The 27,741-nt window shown below is 36.0% G+C and overlaps 1 protein-coding gene across 2 annotated transcripts in view; it reads left to right on the forward strand.

Annotated features, from left to right (window-relative positions):
• LOC121372687 (HEAT repeat-containing protein 5B-like) overlaps window positions 1-27,741 on the forward strand; it is a 128,339-nt gene that overhangs the window by 87,878 nt on the left and 12,720 nt on the right. For both annotated transcript variants that reach the window (XM_041499143.1, XM_041499144.1), the window contains exons 10-30: window positions 5,144-5,394; window positions 6,312-6,576; window positions 7,242-7,341; window positions 8,841-8,950; window positions 10,248-10,411; window positions 14,455-14,529; window positions 15,876-16,082; window positions 16,502-16,570; window positions 16,909-17,030; window positions 18,153-18,312; window positions 19,008-19,197; window positions 19,689-19,858; window positions 20,001-20,316; window positions 21,166-21,301; window positions 21,846-21,964; window positions 22,304-22,407; window positions 23,443-23,520; window positions 23,866-23,934; window positions 25,101-25,277; window positions 26,085-26,277; window positions 27,289-27,561. In XM_041499143.1, the coding sequence (XP_041355077.1) occupies window positions 5,144-5,394; window positions 6,312-6,576; window positions 7,242-7,341; window positions 8,841-8,950; window positions 10,248-10,411; window positions 14,455-14,529; window positions 15,876-16,082; window positions 16,502-16,570; window positions 16,909-17,030; window positions 18,153-18,312; window positions 19,008-19,197; window positions 19,689-19,858; window positions 20,001-20,316; window positions 21,166-21,301; window positions 21,846-21,964; window positions 22,304-22,407; window positions 23,443-23,520; window positions 23,866-23,934; window positions 25,101-25,277; window positions 26,085-26,277; window positions 27,289-27,561 (3,348 nt within the window). The remainder of the gene's footprint in view (window positions 1-5,143; window positions 5,395-6,311; window positions 6,577-7,241; window positions 7,342-8,840; window positions 8,951-10,247; window positions 10,412-14,454; window positions 14,530-15,875; window positions 16,083-16,501; window positions 16,571-16,908; window positions 17,031-18,152; window positions 18,313-19,007; window positions 19,198-19,688; window positions 19,859-20,000; window positions 20,317-21,165; window positions 21,302-21,845; window positions 21,965-22,303; window positions 22,408-23,442; window positions 23,521-23,865; window positions 23,935-25,100; window positions 25,278-26,084; window positions 26,278-27,288; window positions 27,562-27,741) is intronic.

The following is a 27,741-nucleotide window of genomic DNA, read 5'->3' on the forward strand; positions in this document are numbered from 1 at the left end:
TCGCAGCCTGCTAATGTTTTTATTTGTAGTCTGCCTCTGTTTCTATCGGTTCATCTGGGACTGGATGTAGCTCAGTTTACCTGAGGTGCAGTGTACTGTTGGGTTGCTTGCTTTTGGGTGGGCGACTCATATTTTGCCCAGTTTGAACACTTGCCTTATGACTGGCATATCAAAGACTATCGTATTTGCTGTGGGATTAAAATATAACAAGCTAAATAGCAGATGTGATTTTTGGAGGGTGGGGTTTAGCAAGCTGTTATTTGGAGCCCTGAAAATGAGGCCTTAACTTCTATTAGATGTCGGAGGTGGACACTAGGTGTTTATTGTTAAAGACGAAACCTGCTGCCAGGCTACTATTAAATTATAAAGCATCAAGAGATCTTGTATCTGTCCTTCCCATTAGTTTGTGTTTTCTCGTAACTGATTCATTTATATCTCTGCACATGTATGTAATTCTTGGCACATAGCAACGTGCTGATATATCTGTAGCCTGTGAAAGTATTCACCAGATGCACTTGGAATGCAGTGCACATAAAAGTATGCAATCAATACCTCTTTCATCTGGCATTTCTTTTCTGCATCCCTGTGTCGTTAATAAGAAACAGTAGTGTTACCGCCCTTTGCTGTGGCCATGTGAACTTGTTCCATGTTGATGCTGCAGTAATGAAAACAGGGGCCTAGTTAATCTGATCCTTGCAAGGACTTATCTTGGTTAATTTAACTTCAAACATTTTGTAACAGATTCTTCCCAGGTAGCACACAAGACTTTTTTTTAAATGTTGTTTTTGTAAAGTGGGTTGTACATAATCAAAAACTGCTAAAGGTGTTTATGTGTAAGGTGGTTAAAAACAGTTTTGATAAAGTTCCACAAGAATTTATTTTTAGAGTTTTATGCTGATGTCATTACCACGCATGTATTTCTTTTGTGCAGTTTGCCAGAATTTCTTTTTTCTTGTCTTGTTGAAAAATATTTCTCTCACTATTTGAGCTTCTCCAGTTTCATCTGTACAGTCAGTTGAGACGGGGTGTGTCAGTGCTAAAGAATTCACCTGCAGTACAATTAGTTTACAGGATCGATTTATCTCGGTGGACTCGATGGTTTTCGCTGCATTCTAACCAGTGCCCACAACTGGTGTAACAAAGGCTGTGGTATGTACTATCCTGTCTGTGGGATGGTGCATATAAAAGATACTTTGCGACAGTGGGTTTCCTCTCTCTCTATATCTGTGTGGTGCTCAACCATATGTCTGATGCCATATAACCGTAAATATAATGTGTTGAGTGCATCGTTAAATAAAACATTTCCTTCCTTTCTAACCAGTGCCCAACTGGTACATGTATATTCAAGAACATGGTATATGCTGTCCTACGAGAAAGTGCATCTAAAATGCTTTCCTGTTATTCAGTAGAAATAGCCTATGTAATGACAGATCTCCTCTCACAATTTAGACCAAGTGGTTGCAGCAACCATATTAGATACAAAATAGCCATAGTTAAAACTATGATAAAAGAGTCCTTGTATGTGTGCCATGTAGAAAAAGTAAATATCTTACACGAGACACACCAACATACAAGGGCCCCTTTTTCTGCTCTATGTATGTATATAATACAGCAACCATATTAGATACAAAACAGCCATAGTTAAAACTATGATAAAAGAGTCCTTGTATGTGTGCCATGTAGAGAAAGTAAATATCTTACACGAGACACACCAACATACAAGGGCCCCTTTTTCTGCTCTATGTATGTATATAATACAGCAACCATATTAGATACAAAACAGCCATAGTTAAAACTATGATAAAAGAATCCTTGTATGTGTGCCATGTAGAGAAAGTAAATATCTTACACGAGACACACCAACATACAAGGGCCCCTTTTTCTGCTCTATGTATGTATATAATACAGCAACCATATTAGATACAAAACAGCCATAGTTAAAACTATGATAAAAGAGTCCTTGTATGTGTGCCATGTAGAGAAAGTAAATATCTTACACGAGACACACCAACATACAAGGGCCCCGTTTTCTGCTCTATGTATGTATATAATACAGCAACCATATTAGATACAAAACAGCCATAGTTAAAACTATGATAAAAGAGTCCTTGTATGTGTGCCATGTAGAGAAAGTAAATATCTTACACGAGACACACCAACATACAAGGGCCCCTTTTTCTGCTCTATGTATGTATATAATACAGCAACCATATTAGATACAAAACAGCCATAGTTAAAACTATGATAAAAGAGTCCTTGTATGTGTGCCATGTAGAGAAAGTAAATATCTTACACGAGACACACCAACATACAAGGGCCCCTTTTTCTGCTCTATGTATGTATATAATACAGCAACCATATTAGATACAAAACAGCCATAGTTAAAACTATGATAAAAGAATCCTTGTATGTGTGCCATGTAGAGAAAGTAAATATCTTACACGAGACACACCAACATACAAGGGCCCCTTTTTCTGCTCTATGTATGTATATAATACAGCAACCATATTAGATACAAAACAGCCATAGTTAAAACTATGATAAAAGAGTCCTTGTATGTGTGCCATGTAGAGAAAGTAAATATCTTACACGAGACACACCAACATACAAGGGCCCCTTTTTCTGCTCTATGTATGTATATAATACAGCAACCATATTAGATACAAAACAGCCATAGTTAAAACTATGATAAAAGAGTCCTTGTATGTGTGCCATGTAGAGAAAGTAAATATCTTACACGAGACACACCAACATACAAGGGCCCCTTTTTCTGCTCTATGTATGTATATAATACAGCAACCATATTAGATACAAAACAGCCATAGTTAAAACTATGATAAAAGAGTCCTTGTATGTGTGCCATGTAGAGAAAGTAAATATCTTACACGAGACACACCAACATACAAGGGCCCCTTTTTCTGCTCTATGTATGTATATAATACAGCAACCATATTAGATACAAAACAGCCATAGTTAAAACTATGATAAAAGAGTCCTTGTATGTGTGCCATGTAGAGAAAGTAAATATCTTACACGAGACACACCAACATACAAGGGCCCCTTTTTCTGCTCTATGTATGTATATAATACAGCAACCATATTAGATACAAAACAGCCATAGTTAAAACTATGATAAAAGAGTCCTTGTATGCGTGCCATGTAGAGAAAGTAAATATCTTACACGAGACACACCAACATACAAGGGCCCCTTTTTCTGCTCTATGTATGTATATAATACAGCAACCATATTAGATACAAAACAGCCATAGTTAAAACTATGATAAAAGAGTCCTTGTATGTGTGCCATGTAGAGAAAGTAAATATCTTACACGAGACACACCAACATACAAGGGCCCCTTTTTCTGCTCTATGTATGTATATAATACAGCAACCATATTAGATACAAAACAGCCATAGTTAAAACTATGATAAAAGAGTCCTTGTATGTGTGCCATGTAGAGAAAGTAAATATCTTACACGAGACACACCAACATACAAGGGCCCCTTTTTCTGCTCTATGTATGTATATAATACAGCAACCATATTAGATACAAAACAGCCATAGTTAAAACTATGATAAAAGAGTCCTTGTATGTGTGCCATGTAGAGAAAGTAAATATCTTACACGAGACACACCAACATACAAGGGCCCCTTTTTCTGCTCTATGTATGTATATAATACAGTAACCAACAACATGGATGTAGAACCATTTTGAAAAAAAACGAACTTTCTTCATAAAATTTACATGGACATAAAGTGCAACTATTTCGCAAGTTTTGATCTATGTATATCAGGGGTGGGGAAAAGCCCTTTTCTCCAGGTCTGGGACCGATTCTCAATCTCTGAGACCGAAATTTTTTTTTTTAAAACGTGTGCTTGCCGGTCCCACTTTTGTCATTCTTGTCAGTCCGAAGCACCTGTTCATTTCTATTATTGGAACAAATTCTTATCCGTCAAATGGACTGGCCTGCCCAGACATCGGTATCTTGTGCATGATTTAAAATAATAAATAAATAGTGGTCAATATGGATGGTGTTTCAGACATCTGTGATTTTAAAGTCTGCCTAAATATATATCGTCAGTCACTGAAGTCGGACCTACAGTAGTGTCAATCCACAGCCACTAGGCTAGACATTAATTTTGTCAAAGTTGCTGAGCCGGTCAACAGATTAAACAGACGTTAACAATAATACCATTCTTGGTGAGAGAGCCATCAAGGTATTACACTCCAATTAAAACAAAGGACCCAGAGTTTGCAACTGGTTACAATCAGCACCTGTCAACACCTATGGACGAAGCTTTGTCAGGTCGAGTGTCCTAGTCCGAAGCAAGAGACTTTTGTGCAATACAAACTGCTTGAAATAGCATAAAATATACTGAAATAATCTATAAATGTATTTATTGTTGACTGTTCAACATAAATCTATCCAATAATTATAAAGGATTTTAAAATTAACAAAAGGTTTCCACTTTTTTGTTAACAAGTGGGAGTAAGTAGAACAGCTACATGTACTGGTTATCTCAAGAGCCAGTAGAGGTCAAATTTCTTCCAATCAGTGATGATGTTATTAATCTCTTTGTCTAAACATGAGCTAGCTCAGGCTGTCAAAACGCTTCAACGGTGCCATCTTTTATTAATTTTCAGGACACAGTACTGAATACTCATACTTTTTATACATATATGGGATTTAAATTCATAACTTTTATTCCTCCTTTATATTATGTATTCCATTATGTAAAATGTATACAATTTGTGGGGTGGGTTTTTTTCACTGTAGTGATAAAAAAAAGTTCTTTTTTTATTCCTATCTTTTTTTCCCTCCCCCCACCACTACCACCTGTTAATGATGACATTAAGTGGGACCGATTGACAATTTTATTTTCCCCCCACCCCTGATGTATATATAATACAGTTAACAACCAACATGGATGTAGAACTATTTTGAAAAAAAATAACCCTAAAACTTCTTTATAAAATTTACGTGGACATAGAAGTGCCCATTTTTCGCAAGTTCTGCTCTGTGTATACACAACATGGATTTAGAACCATTGGGGTGGGGGGATTTTCAGAAAATTTGCAAATGCTACACCCCCTACCCCCACTCCCACAAGACTATTGTATATTTTACTATTGTTTGTCAGGTATCATCGAGCCAGTTGTGTCTGTGTTGATTCACCCGAGCCACGCAGCAAGACTGTCGGCCTCCTGGTGTCTGGGTAGTATAGCTGTGGCCCTGCCCTCTCAACTCACCCCTCTGCTCGACCGGTGCATGGAGCGAATGGAGAAGCTGAAGTCGTCGCCGGAAGCAATCTCGGGGTACAGCAGTGCACTGGCAGCCCTACTGGGTGGGGTGTATCAGTGTCCGCTGGGCATTCCACATGCTAAAGGAAAGGTAAGACATCAAGATGAGCCATTAGGTCCAGGTCCATTGCTGTTAAATTCTGTATTCTGTTATTACCAAGAGCCATTCCACATGCTAAAGGAAAGGTAAGACATCAAGATGAGCCATTAGGTCCAAGTCCATTGCTGTTAAATTCTGTATTCTGTTATTACCAAGAGCCATTCCACATGCTAAAGGAAAGGTAAGACATCAGAATGAGCCATTAGGTCCAAGTCCATTGTTGTTAAATTCTGTATTCTGTTATTACCAAGAGCCATTCCACATGCTAAAGGAAAGGTAAGACATCAGAATGAGCCATTAGGTCCAGGTCCATTGCTGTTAAATTCTGTATTCTGTTATTACCAAGAGCTACTCCACATGCTAAAGGAAAGTTAAGATATTGTATTATTAGGGTTGTGCCCAGGGCTGATTGATGGGGGTGGGGGTGGGTGGGTTGAGTGAGAACGTTAGTTCCAGGTTCTCTGTTAAATTGTTCATGCTATGGTAAGAGCCTCTAATTTGGAAGACACCCAGATCTCTCTCAACCTCTTATAAATCTGATATGTAATTAAAATTAGTAGTTAAATTATTCATTATATTCCATGTTTTATATGGAATATGTAAAAATTAAATGCCTAAAGCTTATTAAATGCTAGCTTACGAAGAAAAGATTTAATAAATTTTATAAATAAAGTTTGTTTATAAATTAGACAATGTATTTCAGTTAGTTTGGATTTTATTTTTAAAGATGTATTAATAAGACTACTCGGGGATATTTCTGGAAATAATTAAATGCCTTCTGCAGACATAATATGTTGAATAGAATGTTATATGGGCACTGCAGGATTTGGTTGTCCTATCAAACAGTCAATTCTAACTGCTCAACAGTTTTGATAAATTGCTCAAAATACTTGTTTTTTCTTCTGCAGCAAATATTTATGATTGCCGAGGAGCTGATACGTACAGCGTCACAGAACAGCAGACTGTCTCTACAGAGAACTCAGTCTGGCTGGCTGTTGCTAGGCGCTCTGATGACCCTCGGTCAAGCTGTGGTCAGAAATCACCTTCCCAGAATGCTGTTGCTATGGCGTAATGCATTTCCAAGATCGACACGAGAGCTGGAATCGGAAAAGGTCCGAGGAGATTCGTTCACTTGGCAGGTTACTCTGGAGGGACGATCTGGCGCACTTGGAGGTAACTTTAAACTGAATTTCAAATTTTTAAGATGTACAGGATAGGATGAAGAATTTAATATGCTAATTGGAACAAGTTGTTATGAAGCACGTCTGACTTTGAAAAATTTTTACCGGTATGAGCACATTTATTTTCTAGTAGGAATCATGCCAAACTTCAAAATTATCTTTAGTTCCTGGAGATAAAAAATTATCTTTTCACAGGGTGTGATTTTAGTATCTTCCCCACCCCACCCCAATAGCTGCCCCAGTCATTATTTGATAAAAAAAACACCCTCATTTACCCAATACTTTTCAAGACCAAGCAAGATTTACCTTTTTTTTCCCCATTTGCTTTTGTTGTTAATGTAATTTGTTTTATCTATGAATGCCTAATAGGAATTTAATGGCATTCCTACAAAGATTTGTTACTAGTGATATACAAAAATAACCCAAGTCAGTTTTTTTGTAATCCTATGCATTTTTATTTCAACTATAATAATTTCTTTTTAAAAAAAAAACCCCACAATTTAATATGGTAGGAGGAGGGTGTATTCCTTCTTGACAAATCATTACTGTAATAATAGATCGGATTACAACAATTGAATATTTTCCTTGATGTATAATGTATGACTTTCCTCACTATCTGTGTTACTGACGATGATTAAGTGTAAATGATTTTTCCAGCTATGAACAGTTTCCTGTTGTACTGCCGAGAACTGGTTACCGAGGATGTGATTCGCAGACTGCTCGCTCCCATGGAGTGTGCCCTTCTCATGTTGTCACAGTGAGTGCTGTTTGCCTTCCTTTCATTACACTGATGGGGCAGAGCTTCAGGGGCATGACATTTTCCTATAATCGTAATCATTTCAATAATGCAAATACAGTGCAATAGTATTAGATAAAATAATCAAGAGTTTATCTGGGATTTAGCTCAGTCGGTTGAGTGCTCGCTTGAGGTGCTTGTGTCGCAGGATCGAACCACCTTGGTTGATCCATTCAACTGATTGGGTGTTTTCTCGTTCCAACCAGTGCACCACAACTGGTCAAAGGTTGTGGTATGTGCTTTCCTGTCTGTGGGAAAGTGCATATAAAAGATCCCTTGCAGCATTAGGAGAAAATTGTATCAGGTTACGAATTAACAAATGTTTGTCATCTAAAAGCTGATGATTAATTAATCAACTTTAGAACTATTATTTACTAAATATCAATTTAAAATTATTTTATTAGTCTTACAAGATAAACAAAATAAACTTTAGAACTGTTATTTACTAAATATCAAATTAAAATTATTTTATTAGTCTTACAAGATAAACAAAATAAACTTTAAAACTATTATTTACTAAATATCAAATTAAAATTATTTTATTAGTCTTACAAGATAAACAAAATAAACTTTAAAACTGTTATTTACTAAATATCAAATTAAAATTATTTTATTAGTCTTACAAGATAAACAAAATAAACTTTAAAACTGTTATTTACTAAATATCAAATTAAAATTATTTTATTAGTGTTACAAGATAAATAAAATTAATTTTCGCTACTTGTGTTTTTTAATATTGAAAATAACAACCTCATCTAGTTGTTTAGTCTTTGTTAAGGCTCTCAGTTGATATTTTCCATATTAAAAAACACTTGTGAAGAATCCTTTATCTATTTCTATCAGTTACTTCATACAACTGGCTTTCAATGTGCCCATTGTGATGAAACTTTATACCTCTATCTGTTACTCATAACATATAACTTGTTTTTGCAGTCTTTCCAATGTGTCAAAACTTTGTTACTCTGTCAATTACACATAACATACATCTTGTTTTTCAGTCTACCCAGTGTGATAAAACTTTGTTACTCTTGTCAATTACTAATAATGTACAACTTGTATTCAGTCTACCCAGTATGATAAAACTTTGTTACTCTTTGTCAATTACTCATAACATACACCTTGTTTTTCAGTCTACCCAGTGTGATAAAACTTATACCTAGAGCTATCTGTTACTGATAACATACAACTTTTTTCAGTCTACCCAGTATGATAAAACTTTGTTACTCTTGTCAATTACTCATAATGTACATCTTGTTTTTCAGTCTTCCCAGTGTGATCAAACTTTGTTACTCTTGTCAATTACTCATAACATACACCTTGTTTTTCAGTCTACCCAGTGTGATAAAACTTATACCTAGAGCTATCTGTTACTGATAACATACAACTTTTTTCAGTCTTCCCAGTGTGATAAAACTTTGTTACTCTTGTCAATTACTCATAATATACATCTTGTTTTTCAGTCTACCCAGTGTGATAAAACTGTATGGTACTCATCTTAAAGCAAGCGCTGCTATGGTCAGATTACGAGTTTACGATGTCTTGGCGCTACTTCCTGCAGAATCATTTGAAGGTAAGAATTATTTTTATAGCTACATAAGCCAAGATAGCAAACAGATGATTGTCTTCAGGTACGGTTTTTTTTTCTTTCTGATATAATCCATTGTGTGTGTCTTGATTAAATTTTGTTTTGTTCAGTTGTACTTAATTACTTTTCTATTTTCATCTTGTTCTTTTTACTTCAAGAATTGAAGATGTCAATAGCATACTGACAAATGTTGACTTAACTCACTAGTCTGAGACAAGAGACTTTATTGGTTTATATGTCAAGAAATGTGTTTTTATAAACATGTTTGTCTGTTTTTCTTTATAAAAGTAGCTGACAAATTCTTTTAACTTTGTAATACAATTTATAGAACTATATCTTCTTTTTTTTAAGAGAAATGCACAACAGAATATTATAAAAAAAAATATTATTGTCAAATCCAATTTCATGGTCCATTGTTAAATATCAATACAGAACATAACCTCTCTAAATCAAATATCCCTTAAAACCAGACATTTTACATGGTCCCATGGGTGTCCAGTTTAGAGGGATTTCACTTTAATTGATTCAGTTAAAAATTGTGAATATTTTTTAAATTCTTTTTTATTATCCATATGGTTTTACATAACCAAGTTAATAATAAACATACGAAGCACACATGTAATAACGTAATTTTGGGAAGCAACATCATAGCATGATGTTACTTATCCAGTCTTAGCTCAGACTGCATTTGAAATATGAGGTCATTTCGTCGTCTCCTAGTTGTGGCTGAAACATTTTGAGTTGGGTCTTGTTATTCATAAAGAAAACAACAATAATAATATAAATAATAAAAAAATGATTACACTCACTTGTGGATCACACTGATTTTACAAAACTCGAGCCAGGATTCATGTATTACCCTCGCTCTCGCTCGTGCAATACAAAAATCCTGACATTCATTTCGTAAAATCAGTACGACACACAAGCTTGTACGTCTAATTACAGATACAATTGATGGATGTTTTAAAATTGTAGGATTGTATTGAAAGCAGCTTAGAGAGTTGGTAGCTGAATCAAATTAAATAATGAATGTTTTTTATTGTTTTATATCTGTTTGGTTAATGTAATACTTGTAGGAACGTTCTCTCATTCATTGCTCTTTAGAGAGTTTGTAGCTAAAATAAGTTATTGTTTTATGTCTGTCGTTGATTAGATAGATAGCTGGTAGTTAAAATAACTTACTGTTTTATGTGTGTAGTTTATTAGATAGTTGGTAGCTAAATTAACTTATTGTTTTATGTGTGTAGTCACAGAAATACATAAAGTATTGTTTTAATTCTAGGTGTGTATCCAATGCTTCTTAGAGAGTTGGTGGCCGAGTTTACTCTGACAGACAATCCAGCTAATACGACCACCTCTCTTCTCCGATCCATGTGTCACGTTGACGACAGTGTCATACTGGGATCCTGGCTGCAGGAGACCGATCACAAGGCTATTGAAGATCAGGTGAGTTAAGAAACACATAGTTTGTGTGTATGTGTGTGTGAGGGGGGTATTTTAGTCTAATTGAAATCTGATTTTACTGGCTGCTGATATGTAGGTCTCTGTCAGTAGATCTAAGCTAAGCCACTGTATATACATGTACAGATGTCCTTTGATTTGACCAATTGGGGGAGATGAGACGATGGTATGTAGTTATGTGGTACAATGCTTGTGATTAGTCATGAAATGGACAACGGTTTCTCACATTCCAACCAGTTCCATCACAACTGATACATCAAAGACCATGGTATGTACTCTTCTATGGGAAAGTGCTGATGAAAGATTCATGTTACCTTTTACTGGGAGTAGCCTTGTGACAGCAGCAGGTGTCTTCTCTCACTGTAGAGCGAGCATCAAAATAACATAATATTTACTAGGCACCAAAATGGCCATAGATTAAAATGTGCTGAGGTGTCATTGTTTAAATATTCCTTTCCTTTCTATCACAAGTTTCATTTGAGTCTGTGTGTCATGAAAGCATGACAGTGTTGTGGTTAACAGAGTGTAGAATATGGCCTTCAGATCATTGGAGTTCACAGTAAAATTTATATAAGTCCCTTTGTGTCCTGTTGGGGTTTTTTAAACATTTATCTTCTTGTCATATTGACATATTTGACAACTGATAGTGTAGTCATATGTTTTGATGTTTTAAATATTTAGTTTGTTTTACCCCCCTCTGCCCCCCACCCCCCACCCCCACCTTTTTCCAGTTGTTAATGTGTCTGTGTTTTGTTTTTATCGTGTTTCAGCTGTTCTCATTTCCTAGTTTTGCTACATGCAGAATAATACAGTTTAGAAGATATTTTTCTTAGGCTTTGCCTTTCATTCTAGTTTGAACCTAATCGTAGGGTGAATAAGGAGTTTGTAAGTATCAGCTTTTAACTACAGGAATGAAAATTTGTTTCAATATTTGATTCTAGCTGACCCTTTGAAACCGACATCTAACATTATTATCACGCATGGCTGATTGTAGATTTAGTTTGCACCAGTGATCCCCTTGATTGTGTAAGCAGAGGAGGGTATAGTAATACTGATGTGGGTGGGTGGGGGGTAGTTATTGTAATGCTGCTACAAATGTGTGTCTCTGCTGTTTGCTGCCATGCATTTTCGTTTCGACAAAACTGAACTCTTAACTGCATGAGGGCCATTTTACTCTCATACAGAAAGGATGATTGGGGCTCGTTTTAGGGTCACCAGATCAAAGGTCAAGATCATTACTAAAAATAGATTGAAATCAAACATGGCCTATTGCGAAAAAAACAATATAAATCAGTCTGCATATATTTGAAGAAGTATTTATGGATAACAATTTGAGTCATAGGTTTCACCACAATATTGTACGGTTTGGAACTCTTCTATGCTGTAAAGGAAAGGAATGTGCACCAATAGTTTTATAAACTGTTTAATCAATTTCTGATGCATTATTGCAATATTTGGCATGGAGAATCCACTTCCTAACACCACATGACATCTGTTACTATGCAACAGCAGCAAGGGATCTTTTATATGTAATTTCCCAAAGAAATCACAGCACATACTTTGGCTTATGGCTTTTAAAATACCAGTTGTGAATCATTGGTTGGAACTGTAAAAACCAAAATAAGTCTTTATATTTCAATCCATTGCATGGGTGCCCTACCCTATATTTCATGCATTTATAATTTTTATGTCACGTGATTCAAAGGCTGAATTGACCTATTGAGATCCGTTTTTCATCCGTCATCGTGCATCGTCCATCGTCCATCGTCCATCATCGTCATTTTCGACTTCTTTTCCAAAATTACTTGACCAATTCTAACCAAATATTGTGGGAAGGTTCCTTTGCACATGGAAAAACAAATTTATGAATTGGTTATGTTAACCCCTCTCAGGGGCCCCGAGGGTGTAACACAAAAGGGGAAAATTAAGCCAGTTTTTAAAAAGCTTGTATCAATAATTTACTCATATGACAATTTGGGCCCGTTGACCTTGCTATATCAAACATCCCAATCCACGAATAGTGGTGTACGTGTCTCCAGATACCACCCAAACTCACCTAAATGGAATTTGATTAAGGCAAGAAAGTTTTTTTCACTTCACATTTTAATGTTAGGTTAAAGCCATAGACATGTTTAGTTAGATGTTGTGTGTACTTACAATGTAATGCCCGTGCATGTTTGGCATATATAAAATTAAAACTCCTCATGAAAAAAGATCTTAGAATTTGCTTTATCATTCATTAAAAATTTGCTGAAAGTTGAATTGACTTACCTTTACTTTGTAGAATAAAGTAATAAATTAACATGCATAAAGTGTATGTGGGAGTAATATATTTTCTGTTGTTAACCAAAGCTTGGAAATGAGACAGTGTTTGTACCACTATGTTGTGTGACTTTCTTGTGATATGTTTTTGTCTCTTTATGGTTGAAAAGGTAGCAATTTGCAGATAATATATAACTATTATTATAATGATAAAAATTATTTGTTGTGTGTTATTGTTTGGAAGTCCAATGAGTTACCTGAAAATGCCAGAGCAGTTTCCAAGACTCCAAGCATTATAACCCTGGATGAATGGGCATGGCATTTTCCCAACCCTGCTCTTGATTTAATGAATGGAAAAAAACAACAACACAAAATCTATGTACATATGTTTGTTTTGTAAATTGTATTGCCAGTTAAATATCGGACTGAATCTGTATTTATTATCCATTAATTTATGTTGGAAAAATTCATTTGAAGAAAATTTTGAAAGGTCTTAGAGAATTTTTCTGTTTGAAAAAAATGTCTGATTCCATTTCACAAATAGATTATAGTTGCATTTGATTGTAGTGACTTTTTGTCAGTGTGTTAATGTTTGCCACACCTATTGTCTCAGAATACCTTTTTTGTTGCTTATAAATGTTGGCCACATCATGATAAGTCTCCTCCGTAAGAAAGTGTTAGTTATATTGGTAGACACGTCTATGATTTCAGTGTCAACAGACTAATATGCTGTTGTCATTGAAGTATGTACAGTGTTGTATATCATTTCACCTTTAATCACATTAATTGGAATTAACCTGAAAGTTATTTGCTATATGTCATTTCATCAAAATTAGATTTTCACAAATGTTTGTTGGTTTTTCATTTATGTATGACATCTAGATCAGAGATCAATTTAAAGACATATGTTTGGGGGTTTTTTTTTTGTATAGTTTTCTTGCAACTATTGCAGCATATGCAGTAAAAACAAGTTTTATCAGCACAGAACCATGTAACAGAATAATTACAAATGGCTGTCACTAACATATTTAAACAAACTTGTTTATCTGTGTGGCATACTGGTTTTATTTATTTCATTTCTATTAATTATTTTACTATTCATCATTGCATGGCTATAGGTATCAAAAATAACAATAACATCCCCTGTTGTGTTTTTATCCATTTCCCAGCCATTGCTCCACAACTGATATAAAAGGCTGTGTCATTCTGTTCTGTGGGAATGTGTATAAAATATCTGCTTGCTGCTAACAGAGAATAGCTTTTTTGGCAGTAGTGGGTTTCTTCTCTGATATACCGGCCTCGGTGGCGTCGTGGCAGGCCATCGGTCTACAGGCTGGTAGGTACTGAGTTCGGATCCCAGTCGAGGCATGGGATTTTTAATCCAGATACCGACTCCAAACCCTGAGTGAGTGCTCCGCAAGGCTCAATGGGTAGGTGTAAACCACTTGCACCGACCAGTGATCCATAACTGGTTCAACAAAGGCCATGGTTTGTGCTATCCTGCCTGTGGGAAGCGCAAATAAAAGATCCCTTGCTGCCTGTTGTAAAAAGAGTAGCCTATGTGGCGACAGCGGGTTTCCTCTAAAAACAGTGTCAGAATGACCATATGTTTGACGTCCAATAGCCGATGATAAGATAAAAAAATCAATGTGCTCTAGTGGCGTCGTTAAATAAAACAAACTTTACTTTTCTTCTCTGATATGATAGTTTCTGTTTCAAAACTTAAAACTGAATAATTCCTAATACTAAGTTTATTACTGTTACAGTTACAGCCGAACAGTGCGTCGGGTTCAGGGGCATTGGAGCATGACGCCCGCTACCTGTACGCTAGATGTCCATCGGTAAGATATCTCGTTTATATCACGGCTCCTACCATTTAGCTCTTCGGTTTGTATTACATGCTAGATGTCCATCGGTAAGATATCTCGTTTATATCACGGCTCCCACCATTCAGCTTTTCGGTTTGTATTACGTGCTAGATGTCCATCGGTAAGATATCTCGTTTATATCACAGCTCCCACCATTCAGCTTTTCGGTTTGTATTACGTGCTAGATGTCCATCGGTAAGATATCTCGTTTATATCACAGCTCCCACCATTCAGCTTTTCAATTTGTATTACCTGCTAGATGTCTATCGGTAAGATATCTCGTTTATATCACAGCTCCCACCATTCAGCTTTTCGGTTTGTATTACGTGCTAGATGTCCATCGGTAAGATATCTCGTTTATATCACAGCTCCCACCATTCAGCTGTTCGGTTTGTATTACATGCTAGATGTCCATCGGTAAGATATCTCGTTTATATCACAGCTCCCACCATTCAGCTTTTCAATTTGTATTACCTGCTAGATGTCTATCGGTAAGATATCTCGTTTATATCACAGCTCCCACCATTCAGCTTTTCGGTTTGTATTACGTGCTAGATGTCCATCGGTAAGATATCTCGTTTATATCACAGCTCCCACCATTCAGCTGTTCGGTTTGTATTACATGCTAGATGTCCATCGGTAAGATATCTCGTTTATATCACAGCTCCCACCATTCAGCTCTTCGGTTTGTATTACGTGCTAGATGTCCATCGGTAAGATATCTCGTTTATATCACAGCTCCCACCATTCAGCTCTTCGGTTTGTATTACGTGCTAGATGTCCATCGGTAAGATATCTCGTTTATATCACAGCTCCCACCATTCAGCTTTTCGGTTTGTATTACTCTACCATATAGAATATTATGAAGATTAATATTCATGCAAAAATAAACATTCTCTAAACAGCTGATAAAGAACATTTTGAATACAGTACAGATGAACTGTACATTTCAATGAAGAACTGAACTAAATACATTTTTCATGAAAGCATTTTGTTAAAAAATATTATAGTATTGACAACTGGATAGAATTTTGTGATTGATAATCAGTTTGTGTCAGTATATACATTTTGCTTTGAGAAAATTAATATCTGTTTGCTACTTTGTAGTAGTGTGTATGGGTGTCTTCTCCATTTAGACAAAAATATGCATCAATCTACCATTATTTCTCAAGTCATAAAACAAACTTGTTCTTTCTTATAAACAAAACAAAAAAAACCTTAACTTTTTCTTGCATGACAATAGTAAATTTTAGCAGTTGTTTTGAAACACAAAGACGACAGTGTTTTTAATATTTGTTTTTGTTTATTCTCCAATTTAGAGTGATCCGGTTCCAGGGCCGCTACCTCTGGGTGTGGCAGTAATCGACAGCTCGGTGCGACTTTACGGACTCATCTTCCCCCGCGTGGCCCACAAACACCGCTACCAGATGTTACAGCACTTCAATGAGTGCATCAAGCAGGCCAAGTCCACACGACAACAGGCCGTCCAGATGAACATCTTCACAGCCGTACTGTGTGCAATGAAGGTACATAACTTTAGATGTCTTCGCTTCATTAGCAGTTAGTACGCTGACTTATTGAAACAACAATCTTGCGTCACCATATTATAGGATCATTTAGTAAATTAAATGTATGTTATTGGATTAACCTGTCAACAGATGTAATCTACTTTGGCTATGTTCTTACACTCATATTAGTTAAAACTTCATTAGCAATTAGAATATTGATATTTTAAAGCGACAATCTTGCCTCACCATATTATAGGATCATTTAGTAAATTAAATATAGGTTATTGAATTAACCTGTCAATAGATGTAATCTACTTTGGCTATGTTCTTACACTCGTATTAGTTCAAACTGATTTTCTTGTATAGTTTTTCACATTGACTTGTTAAGTATTAATAGTCTAGTAATACATGTTTTTTGTTTATTTGTAATATTCCAGGGTCTGGCTGAAACTAAAACCAGCCTTGGAGGGGATGATGTGAAAAAATCTGCAATATCACTCATCATGGTTAGTATTCTTGTGCTAATGAAATCATAGATAATCAGACTGCAGTGATATGTTCTTCCCTTTGTAAGATAAAGTTGATTCAATCAACATTTGACAGGTCTTTCACTCTTTGTAGTTCTTTCTGTTTAACACCAATATACTAAATTAAAAATACATTTTCAAAGAAATAAATATTGAAAGGTTATTCTTCTACTAGATGTAATTTGTTTTTATCAATGTAGGTGTTGATTGAAAGACTTCTCATAAATTATACATGATGGTTTGAAACAGTATATTTAACCAAGTTACTGTTTAGTTTGCGAGTTAAGATGTTTATTAACTGTTTGATTGGTGTGTAGGGTGCGTTGAGCAGCTCAAACCCGATTCTGCGCTGTGCTGCGGGAGAAGCATTGGGGCGGATGGCACAAGTCGTTGGAGACAGCAGGTTCATCGCAGAGATGGCACAGTACAGCTTCGACAAGTCAGTGTCTTGCTACATTCTTTTATCTCATAGCTTTCTTAATATGGTGCTATCCTGTCTGTGGGAAAGTGCATATAAAAGATCTCTTGCTGCATTCTTTTATCTCATACCTTTCTTAATATGGTGCTATCCTGTCTGTGGGAAAGTGCATATAAAATATCTCTTTCTGCATTCTTTTATCTCATACCTTTCTTAATATGGTGCTATCCTGTCTGTGGGAAAGTGCATATAAAATATCTCTTTCTGCATTCTTTTATCTCATACCTTTCTTAATATGGTGCTATCCTGTCTGTGGGAAAGTGCATATAAAAGATCTCTTGCTGCATTCTTTTATCTCATACCTTTCTTAATATGGTGCTATCCTGTCTGTGGGAAAGTGCATATAAAAGATCTCTTGCTGCATTAAACAAAAATGTAGCGGGTTTCCTCTATGACTACGTGTCAGAATTAACAAATGTTTGACATCCAATAGCTGGTCATGAATTAATCAATGTGCTCTAGTGGTGTCATTAAACAAACTTCTTTTTCTTCTTTTAATAATGTTATTTTGTGTATTTTTCTTATTAGTTGTTTTTGCGGGATTTAAAAGAAGAAAAAGTTGCCATAGTTTAACAAAAATTATGTTTAATGGTTCCCAACCATTTAATATTAATAGAATGAAAAGAAATGTCATGGTAGGACTTTTAAATTGTTTATATAGATTTTTAAAATATATGTTTAATGGATACCAACTATTTGTCAAAATTGGGGTGGGGTGGAATAAGAGTTTAAAAAATATTTTGACAGACTCTAGTGCCAATACATTTTGAAAAGAGTAAAGTAGTATTTGTTTTTTCATTTATATAATTAGTGATTATGATGATGCTGTAATAATTTTAAAACTGCAAATTATATCTAGGCTTAATATACAGTGGAAAAAATTAACTTGTGTTAAGCGCCCACCTGAGGACATTAATATCTGCAGGTTAAAATTGGCAAGAGATATAATGAATCGCACTGGACACTCCCTGGCACTGAAAATGCAAATGAAATAAACAGGGTTAATATACACTGTAAAACATTAACTTGTGTTAAGTGCCCACCTAAGGACCGTATGTGATTGTGAACCACTAATTTCTGCAGGTTAAAGTCGGCTAGAGATGTGGTGAGTCGCACTGGACACTCCCTAGCACTGGGCTGTCTGCACCGCTATGTGGGTGGCATGGGATCTGGCCAGCACCTCAACACCAGCGTCAGCATCCTCCTGGCGCTCGCACAGGACTTCAACTCGCCAATTGTGCAGGTGAGTACTCTAGTGCCGACATCTTAGCTCAAGACTAACGAGGCTGCCTAATATTACCAGCTAGCCTAGCTTACACTATAGTCTGTGTTAAAATTGTCAACTCGTTCTTTTAGATGAACTTTAGTCAGTAGAATTTTTAATTATTTACTGATTAATTAAACTATTATTAATAGCATCGATTAAGTGAAATTTGTGATGATATTTTGTAGCAGTTAGTGTGCACAAAATGTTGGAAAATATTAATTCCTGAAGTCAATGCTATAGAGCATGTTGACTCAGTATCTAGAAGGTTGATAATGACTTGCTATATCTTAACCCCTCTTTTTATTAGTGGGTCAATTAATATTTTTAACTTGTAATAAACAACCTGTTTTTAAAGTTGACCTAGTAGCACTTTTATTAAAATTGTTCTTACAATTATCACTGACCATCAGCATTACATTTTCCATTCCAATGAGTCCCACAGACTGAGTTAACATAGATAGTTTTCACCCAACCTACCCTTCTTAACATAAAATTTAGATATGGAAAGTTCCAGATTTTAGTTCAGCCCAAAAAACTGTTTATGTTGTAGATGTTTATTGAAAAGCTAGCAATAACCCCTACTTTTCAAGAACCTGCAAAGAGTTTGGATTTGTTTCCAAATTAATTTCGTCTTTGTTAAAAATAAACCTGAAGAATGTATTATATTTCAGGTTTGGGCTCTTCACGCTCTGGCCCTGATAGCCGACTCGGGTGGCCCGATGTTCCGGAGTTACGTGGAGCCGACTCTGTCTCTAGTTCTACAGCTGCTGTTGACCGTCCCTCCCTCGTCTGTTGACGTGCACCAGTGTCTGGGCAAGTGTCTGTCTGCTCTTATCACATCTATAGGACCAGAGTTTCAAGGTAAGATTTCTTTAAACATAAAAATAAAGTTATTTGCCCTTACCAGACCAACTGGAGAGCACTATAGGTTTCATCTCAGTCCTCCTGTCTGTCTGTCTGTTTCTCTGTCTGTCTGTCTGTCTGTCCATCCATCTGTTGCTCATATAGATGGTTTCTTCACAATGCCTTAAGATACTGTGAAATGTTGTGCATAGCTTTATCTTGTACTGTTACAAATCCTGTTTTAATTTCATGGTGATTTACCCATTTTTGACAGAGTTATGGCCCTTAATGAACAAATTTGTTATGCCTGGTAGGGGAAACATATTTCATTAGCAGTACTCTTTGAATGCTCAATTTTAATCATATTATAGTTAATAGTGGGGCGGGGGTCGTGGGGTGGGTTTTTTTTCAATTTCAATCAAATAAAAAAAATATCAGTAGTAAACAAAATGAGTAGACAGGTTATGTTGGAATATGTCAATGATTACCAACTACTGACTGTGTTGTAGGTAACAGCAGTTCTATAGCAACGGCGCGATTGTATGGCCTGGTGTGCTGTGCGGTGATGCAGGATCACTCGGATTCCATGGTGCAGGCCGAGGCCATCACGTGTCTACAACAGCTGCACATGTTCGCCCCGAGACACGTCAACCTGACCAACCTAGTGCCACATCTGTGTGTAAGTCCACAAACACCCTCTCTCTTATTCAACTTTACAATTACTTTTTTTTTTTAATATGTGACGGAACCAAGTTACCAAAGTGAAGTTTGTTGCATGTCTGCACTCATGCATTCATTCCGTCTTTCTTTCATTTGTTCAGGAAACACTGACAAGTTCCCATCTACTTCTGCGCCGAGCGGCGGTGGCATGTCTGCGTCAGCTTGTGAACCGTGAAGCGAAGGAGATCAGCGAACAGGCTCTGTCGCTGTCTGGTGAGGGCAAGGATGGCAAGTCGTGTGTGAATATCACAGAGAGCGGGCTCGAGGGCACACTGTTCGGCATGCTGGACACCGAGATAGACGGCAAGCTGATATCGGACACCCAGGACACGATAGACAGTCTGCTGCAGTCGCTGGCCATCCCCAACCTCACACGCTGGCTGCAGCTGCTGAAAGACGTGTTGTCGGCTTCTACAGGTAACGTACAAACCAGAGAGAAAATCTTTAAATGTTTCATAGAATTATAGATTTTAGTGTTACCTGAACTTTTCCTTTTCTTGTTCGTCAAAAAGATAATTAAAGATGTTCTGTCTACTTGTACAGGGAAGTACAAAACAGAGAGAAGAGAAAAAAAATCTTTAAATATTTTATAGAATGACAGATTTTAGTGTTACCTGAACTTTTTCCCTTTATTTTGTTCATCAAAAACCTACTTACAGATGTCTTGTCTTCTTCCATCATGGATGGAAATCCACCAGGGTAGTTTTCTGGATTTTTATGTTTTTTGTGTTATATGGACTTTTCTTTGCTTTTTCTTTAAAACACTAATAGTAGCCCCTACTTTTCAAGATCCTGCAAAGTTGTCTAGATTTTTTTTATCACTGTCATTTTCATTATTGTACTTACGGACAAAATGTTATATATAATTTTCACATCAGTGTAAAATGGTCATTTCTATTTAATGATACAATTTACATGTAATTTATAAAACAAAAAATGTTTCGGTGATACTTATTAACATAGAAGATTCCGGCAATTGGAGGGGTCAGTTGTATATTTATTTAATTTTCAACAGGGGTGAGGAGGTATAATCTTCAGTTTGAGGGGCTTTATTCTCCCTCCACTTCCGACTTATGGTTAATGTCTGAATTTTATGATGCAATTTATGTGAGATACAAATTGTTTTTCATTGATACTAATTATTATCTTTAGATACTGTCTAAATTTTTATTGCTAATTATGTTTAGATACAAATGAGTTTGATTAATGTTACTTATTATGTTTTGATGTAAATCAGTTTTTATTAATACTACTTGTTATATTTAGATACTACGAGCAGCATTCCTGACGAGAGTGAAGGGCTGGCTGACAATGATGATGACGACGAGAACGAAGACACTGATGTCGGAGTCCAGTTCAAAGCTGCGGAACAAGAAACCACTCATCCTTCTGTTGCACCCAGGTGAGTCGAGTGATAATGTCATGATAGGTAGCACTAGTTGCACCCAGGTGGTTCGAGTCGTAATGTCATGATAGGTAGCGACTACTAAATGGTTCAGATAATTTTGTTTCTCGGCAAGTAATTTCATAATAATCTTTTTGGTGCAGATATTTTTCCTTTTTCTCTCACCAATGAAGACAGACTTGTAGTGGGGGGAGGAGTTAGGAAAGTGGTCAAAACTGTTTTTAATATTACTGTATAACTTTATTAAACAGATTATTTGCTACCATTTAATAACCTGTGTGATGGTAATGGGTTTCTTCCCTGTCTGTCTGTCTCTCTCTCTCTCTCTCTCTCTCTCTCTCTCTCTCTCTCTCTCTCTCTCTCTCTCTCTCTCTCTCTCTCTCTCTCTCTCTCTCTCTCTGACTCACTCAGCTAAGCTTTACACACCAAATAGTTATGGTTTTAAATGGGGCAAAATGTTGTCAAACAAATGCTGTAATAATAATGGTAATGCCTATCTTAGATTGAACTGCATGTGTAACGTGATGGTCTGGTTTTGCAGGTGGCCCACGCGTGTGTTTGCCGTTGAGTGTCTGATGAAGATCATGGCGACATGTGATGGTGGAGAATCACAGTTTGATCTGATCACAGCCAAAAAACTGTACGAACGAACCGGAAACAGTACGTTGCAATATTTGCAAAAAGTGGTTTCGCAAAATGTTTTTTGCTATAAACTTCATCACTCACTAGAGCAGCAGAAATAACAAAGTTAACCCCAGTATTAATCTAAAACCCAGTAAATTCATAATTTGTACCCAAAATACTTGAAAGAAATATGTCTTGAAATAAAGCTGGATTTAACACCTAAAATTACAAGTTTAGTTTTTTGTGTTAAACATATTATCTTATTTAGACTGTTTATTTATACACTAAATATTAAAAAAACATTAAGTTGTGTCAAAATTGGTATGTGTCATTCTAAGATTTGGATTTGTTTTTATTGTTAAAATTGTTTTTCAGGAAGCTACTTGGCTTTACATCTGTCTGACTTGATCCGAATGGCTTTTATCGCTGCCACGTCTGACAGCAACCAGCTTAGACTGGCAGGTCTAGCTGCCCTTGAGGTGAACTTTTTTCACATCATACTGTGCAAACACTATTTTCTGCTGATTTAATTTTATAATGTCAAAAGATTAGTTGTACCTTAATGCAGTCGGCTGTAATATTTAAGCATTTTATCCCCAGACTGAAAGATAAGATTCAAAATCTAAGTGTGTCTGCGACAATTTAGTATTGTCAGTAGTAGTTTAGCTAGGAGGTAAATACCTATCGGTAATGACTGCATGTATATTGATAATTTGATTTTTTTTTTATATATATATGTGTAACAGAAAAATCAACCTCCACTGAATGGATTCGAACCACAGACTCTCAGTACAAGAGTCAAGTACTTTACCAACTGAGCTAATAGGGAAATTCCCACTAGCTTTTGCCAGTAGGAGCACTTTATACCAACAGTACTACATATATTATATTTTGTGTTATATACATGTAATGTGCCACTCATTGTTACGGGGTAGTCAACCCTAGAACAAATAAACTATTTTGAATTGAATTTTAATTGCATAGTATTGGCATCATGTTGAATACTTGAACCTCTGAGGTAATAAAGTTAAACTGTACGCTTTGAACAGATAGTGAACTGGTCATAAGAGAATCTAAACGTGTAAATGTTCAAGACCAGCAGATGGTCAAGTCTTTATCTTTTTGTGATATAAAACTTCATCAGAAATATGACCTGATTCACATTTAAACTAAATATTCTTTTACTTTATATTGTTTGAAAATCTTTAATTGAGTCAAGTTAAACAAGACAGAATTATTGTCGATATTTTGGGCAGTCTCTGAGTAGAACAGCATTGTCCCGAGGAAGACAGGATAGTTACTGCCAAAACATTGACAATACCGTAATGAAAATATTAAACATGTGCTCTTTTATCATCATTGTTTTGTAAACATTCTAATCAGCTGGTTATTTGAAGTACCATTCTTCTGATGAATTGGGGTTTTTTAATTCTTAAATTGACTTTTTAATTTTATTTTATTTTATTTACTGATTTTGAAGAGGTTTGCTAATGTTGTATATGTTGTTGTTGTAGGAAATAATTGTAAAGTTTGCAAAGGTTCCTGAACCCGAGTTTCCTGGTCACGTAATACTGGAACAATATCAAGCTCAGGTAATGTAAACAAATTCTGTTAAAAAAAAAAAAAGAGAGAGAGAAAGAAAAAGGAAAGACAACATAACATTGAAAAATATTTGTAGCATGACAACTAATTTCTTTAAAGTACATATAATAATAATGATTTCTATAATGTCAATATCTAAGGATTAGGTATGATCATATTGTGATACATTTTAAGTTAAAACAAAGATCAATCAAGTATTCTCTGTTGACATTGATGTATACTTAAAGTTGAATAAAGTAATATTTGCCTTTTTCCATGCAATCCCAAAACCGCTTATGTTTAGATGATAATAATTGTTTAAATCAGATGGAAAATGTTATTTTTTAATTTTGTAGGTGGGAGCTGCCTTGAGGCCGGCATTTTCACCAGACACTCCGTCAGATGTGACAGCTAAAGCATGTGAGGTAATTAAATAGTATTTAGACCGGCCTCAGTGGCATCGTGGCAGGCCATCGGTCTACAGGCTGGTAGGTACTGGGTTCGGATCCCAGTCGAGGCATGGGATTTTTAATCCAGATGCCGACTCCAAACCCTGAGTGAGTGCTCCGCAAGGCTCAATGGGTAGGTGTAAACCACTTGCACCGACCAGTGATCCATAACTGGTTCAACAAAGGCCATGGTTTGTGCTATCCTGCCTGTGGGAAGCGCAAATAAAAGATCCCTTGCTGCCTGTCGTAAAAAGAGTAGCCTATGTAACGACAGCGGGTTTCCTCTAAAAACAGTGTCAAAAATGACCATATGTTTGACGTCCAATAGCCGATGATAAGATAAAAAATCAATGTGCTCTAGTGGCATCATTAAATAAAACAAACTTTACTTTACTTTGTAGTCTTTCAAGGAAACCCATTATATTTTTCCATCTTTTATATGTAATTTTCAAAACAGGACAGAACATACCAGTCTTTAATAATTACCCCCACCCCAAATTGTGCTGCATTTTACATTTAAGACAATTGGTTTTATTTAACTGACTGACAAAATATTTCAAAATAGAGTGAACCTCCACAAAACTAAACCCTTGGTAAACTGGATGCCATTAAAACTGGAATTTTTAGCCGATGATAAGATAAAAAATCAATGTGCTCTAGTGACGTCGTTAAATAAAACAAACTTTTTTTAAATAGTATTTAATTATTTATATGGTTAGGTCAATCATAAGAAATATACAGTGATTGAATTAATTTTTTTTTTAAATGAAATATCAACCAACTGACAATAAGTTTAATTGAAATAAAATATTAAGTGAGTGCCTCACTATTAAAATGGTGAAGAGGTGGTAGTTAACTGAAAAGTGTTTTATTCCAAACAGGGACGTAATTTTTGAACATTTTATCTCATTTTAGCTTTTTATACCTAATATACTTTTCACAAAGTAAAGTGGATTTGATCTTAAATTTTAATAAGTGACATTTATTTATCTGGTATAGGGTGTTCGACTTTTAATAGATCACTTCAAGTTTTATATTTAAATGAACATTCCTGTGAACAGAAACTAATTAATGTAGACTGCACCTAAAGAAACTTGTTTTTTAAACGACTCACTTTACCTGGCCTCCTATCATTGTTTTAGGTGTGCAGTACGTGGATCGGAAGTGGGGTGGCTCGTGACCTCAATGACCTCCGCCGGGTTCACCAACTGCTGGTGTCCTCGCTAGCCAAGCTGAAGCAAGGCAAGTCCCAGTCTCCTCTGTACAACGAGAGCGCTTCAACCATGGAGAAACTGGCTGTCATCAAGGCATGGGCAGAGGTATGTAGTACGTTGGGGTGTATGTGTAAGTGGTTTTTGTCTCAAAGTAAAAAGGTGAGATATAGGTGTCACTTTTCCCATGGCATCAACTTTTACATTAAAGTTATATTAACATTTCATGTTTAGACAAGTTGTTCACAAACTATAAGTCCCAGTTCACTGAACCTTCGTTTATAATTGTGCCTATGGATGTTCATCATAATGCACCGAAATTTTTTTATGGTAAGTGAGACATTTAATTCTTGGTTTTTTAATTAAAGATTTAGTAATGTCAGGGCAATCATTGTGCTTCCAAATAGGAAAGTGCATATTATATTAAGTAGGTGGCTATGTTAAATTCCTTACTAAGCTATATAATTTGCAGTGTAATCTTTGAAACATAGCTGGAATGGAAATTACAGTAGCTGATGAAATCTGCTAGGTGCTAGTTTATTTTTAGAAGTCTTCAGTTGTTTCGGTACCCAATATCCACAGAATTGAGAGAAAAAATTCAGAATAAATGTTAGCATTAAATAATAATTCAACACCTACCCCTCCCCATGTGATCCAGGAGTATAATTTTAGATAGAGTGCAAAATCTGTAATATTTTGAGACAATGTATCATTTTGTAAAATTACATGCATTGTATATCTAAAAATCTTTTAGAGGTTTTTTTTAAAGTTTTTGTTTTGTTATTTTATTCACATCGATGTTCTTTTAATTAATTTTTTTTTAGAACATGTTTTGTTTTTGTTTATTCTTTTAATTTTTTTAGAAAGTTCTTGTTTTGTTCTTTGTATTTACATCCATGTTGTTTCCTCCTCCAGGTTTACATTGTGGCTGTCGACCGAGAGGCTGAGAAGATGCAGAAGCTGAGCTCGAGACCAAAGGAAGAAGATGAAGATGGCTACCAGTGTGGTGGGGAGAGCTTGCTGAGTCTAGTCCAGCCGGAGTTGTCTGCTCTTAGTCAGCACTGGCTCAGTGCTTTGAGAGATCATGCCCTTCTCTCCTTGCCAGCAGGTGTGTGTGTGTTGTCCCGTCTAACTACACAATATTTATTAGTATTTTTTGTTATTGTGAGACACTCGTTATGCCATGAAGCCCCTCTAAACCGGACACAAATTGGACCGAGTAAAGGGTCCGGATTTAATGGGCATCCAGTTTAGAGAGGTTTTGTTCAGTACTAATATTTAAAAAGGGACTATTTATTCTGTATTGATATTTGAACAGGAACCATAAAAAAATTTCCAGTTTTAATGGCATCCAGTTTACCAAGGGTTTAGTTTTGTGGAGGTTCACTCTATTTTGAAATATTTTGTCAGTCAGTTAAATAAAACCAATTGTCTTAAATGTAAAATGCAGCACAATTTGGGGTGGGGGTAATTATTAAAGACTGGTATGTTCTGTCCTGTTTTGAAAATTACATATAAAAGATGGAAAAATATAATGGGTTTCCTTGAAAGACTACAAAGTAAAGTAAAGTTTGTTTTATTTAACGACGCCACTAGAGCACATTGATTTTTTATCTTATCATCGGCTATTGGACGTCAAACATATGGTCATTTTTGACACTGTTTTTAGAGGAAACCCGCTGTCGTTACATAGGCTACTCTTTTTACGACAGGCAGCAAGGGATCTTTTATTTGCGCTTCCCACAGGCAGGATAGCACAAACCATGGCCTTTGTTGAACCAGTTATGGATCACTGGTCGGTGCAAGTGGTTTACACCTACCCATTGAGCCTTGCGGAGCACTCACTCAGGGTTTGGAGTCGGTATCTGGATTAAAAATCCCATGCCTCGACTGGGATCCGAACCCAGTACCTACCAGCCTGTAGACCGATGGCCTGCCACGACGCCACCGAGACCGGTTGAAAGACTACATGTCAAATAAGAATTACTAAATGCTTGACATCCAATAGGTAGTGAGTAATTAATCAGTGTGCTTTAGTGGTGTTATTAAACAAAACATGTTTTATGCCTCAAAGTCCCTGTGCTGTAGTACGTTGTATCTAAGTTCTTTCATATTTCAGAGTATTCTCGTCAGCTTCCTTCCGAAGGTGGAGCCTTCTATCACCCTGATACAATAGAGATGGCTCGTGCGCACTACAAGAAGTCGTGGCCGCCTATTCTCTACGCGCTGTCCGTGTGGCTCAAGGAGAAAGGTTTCTCTGACGTCGGAGATGAGAAGCAGAGTGAAGGCGGCATTATCCGATCTGTCGGGGGATTGAGTCTACAGCCAGCCAACTCACCTGCCAACATGAAGCCACAGGAATTGAATAAGGACAGATTTTATTTAATTTTAGGTTGGTATATATACTTTTTTTACTATAATATTTAGGGTTTTCTATTGAGACTATGGGAATGAAGTTAGTTTTTATACTAGTTTTCCTCAAATATTAACTAAAATACTCTACTAATAGAATATAAATACTATGTGAAAAGTTGTTGTTTTTTAAGTGGGGTTTTTCTTCAGAATAGGCCTG

The sequence above is a fragment of the Gigantopelta aegis genome, chromosome 4, assembly GCF_016097555.1.
Source record: "Gigantopelta aegis isolate Gae_Host chromosome 4, Gae_host_genome, whole genome shotgun sequence".
Lineage (NCBI taxonomy): Eukaryota > Metazoa > Mollusca > Gastropoda > Neomphalida > Peltospiridae > Gigantopelta > Gigantopelta aegis.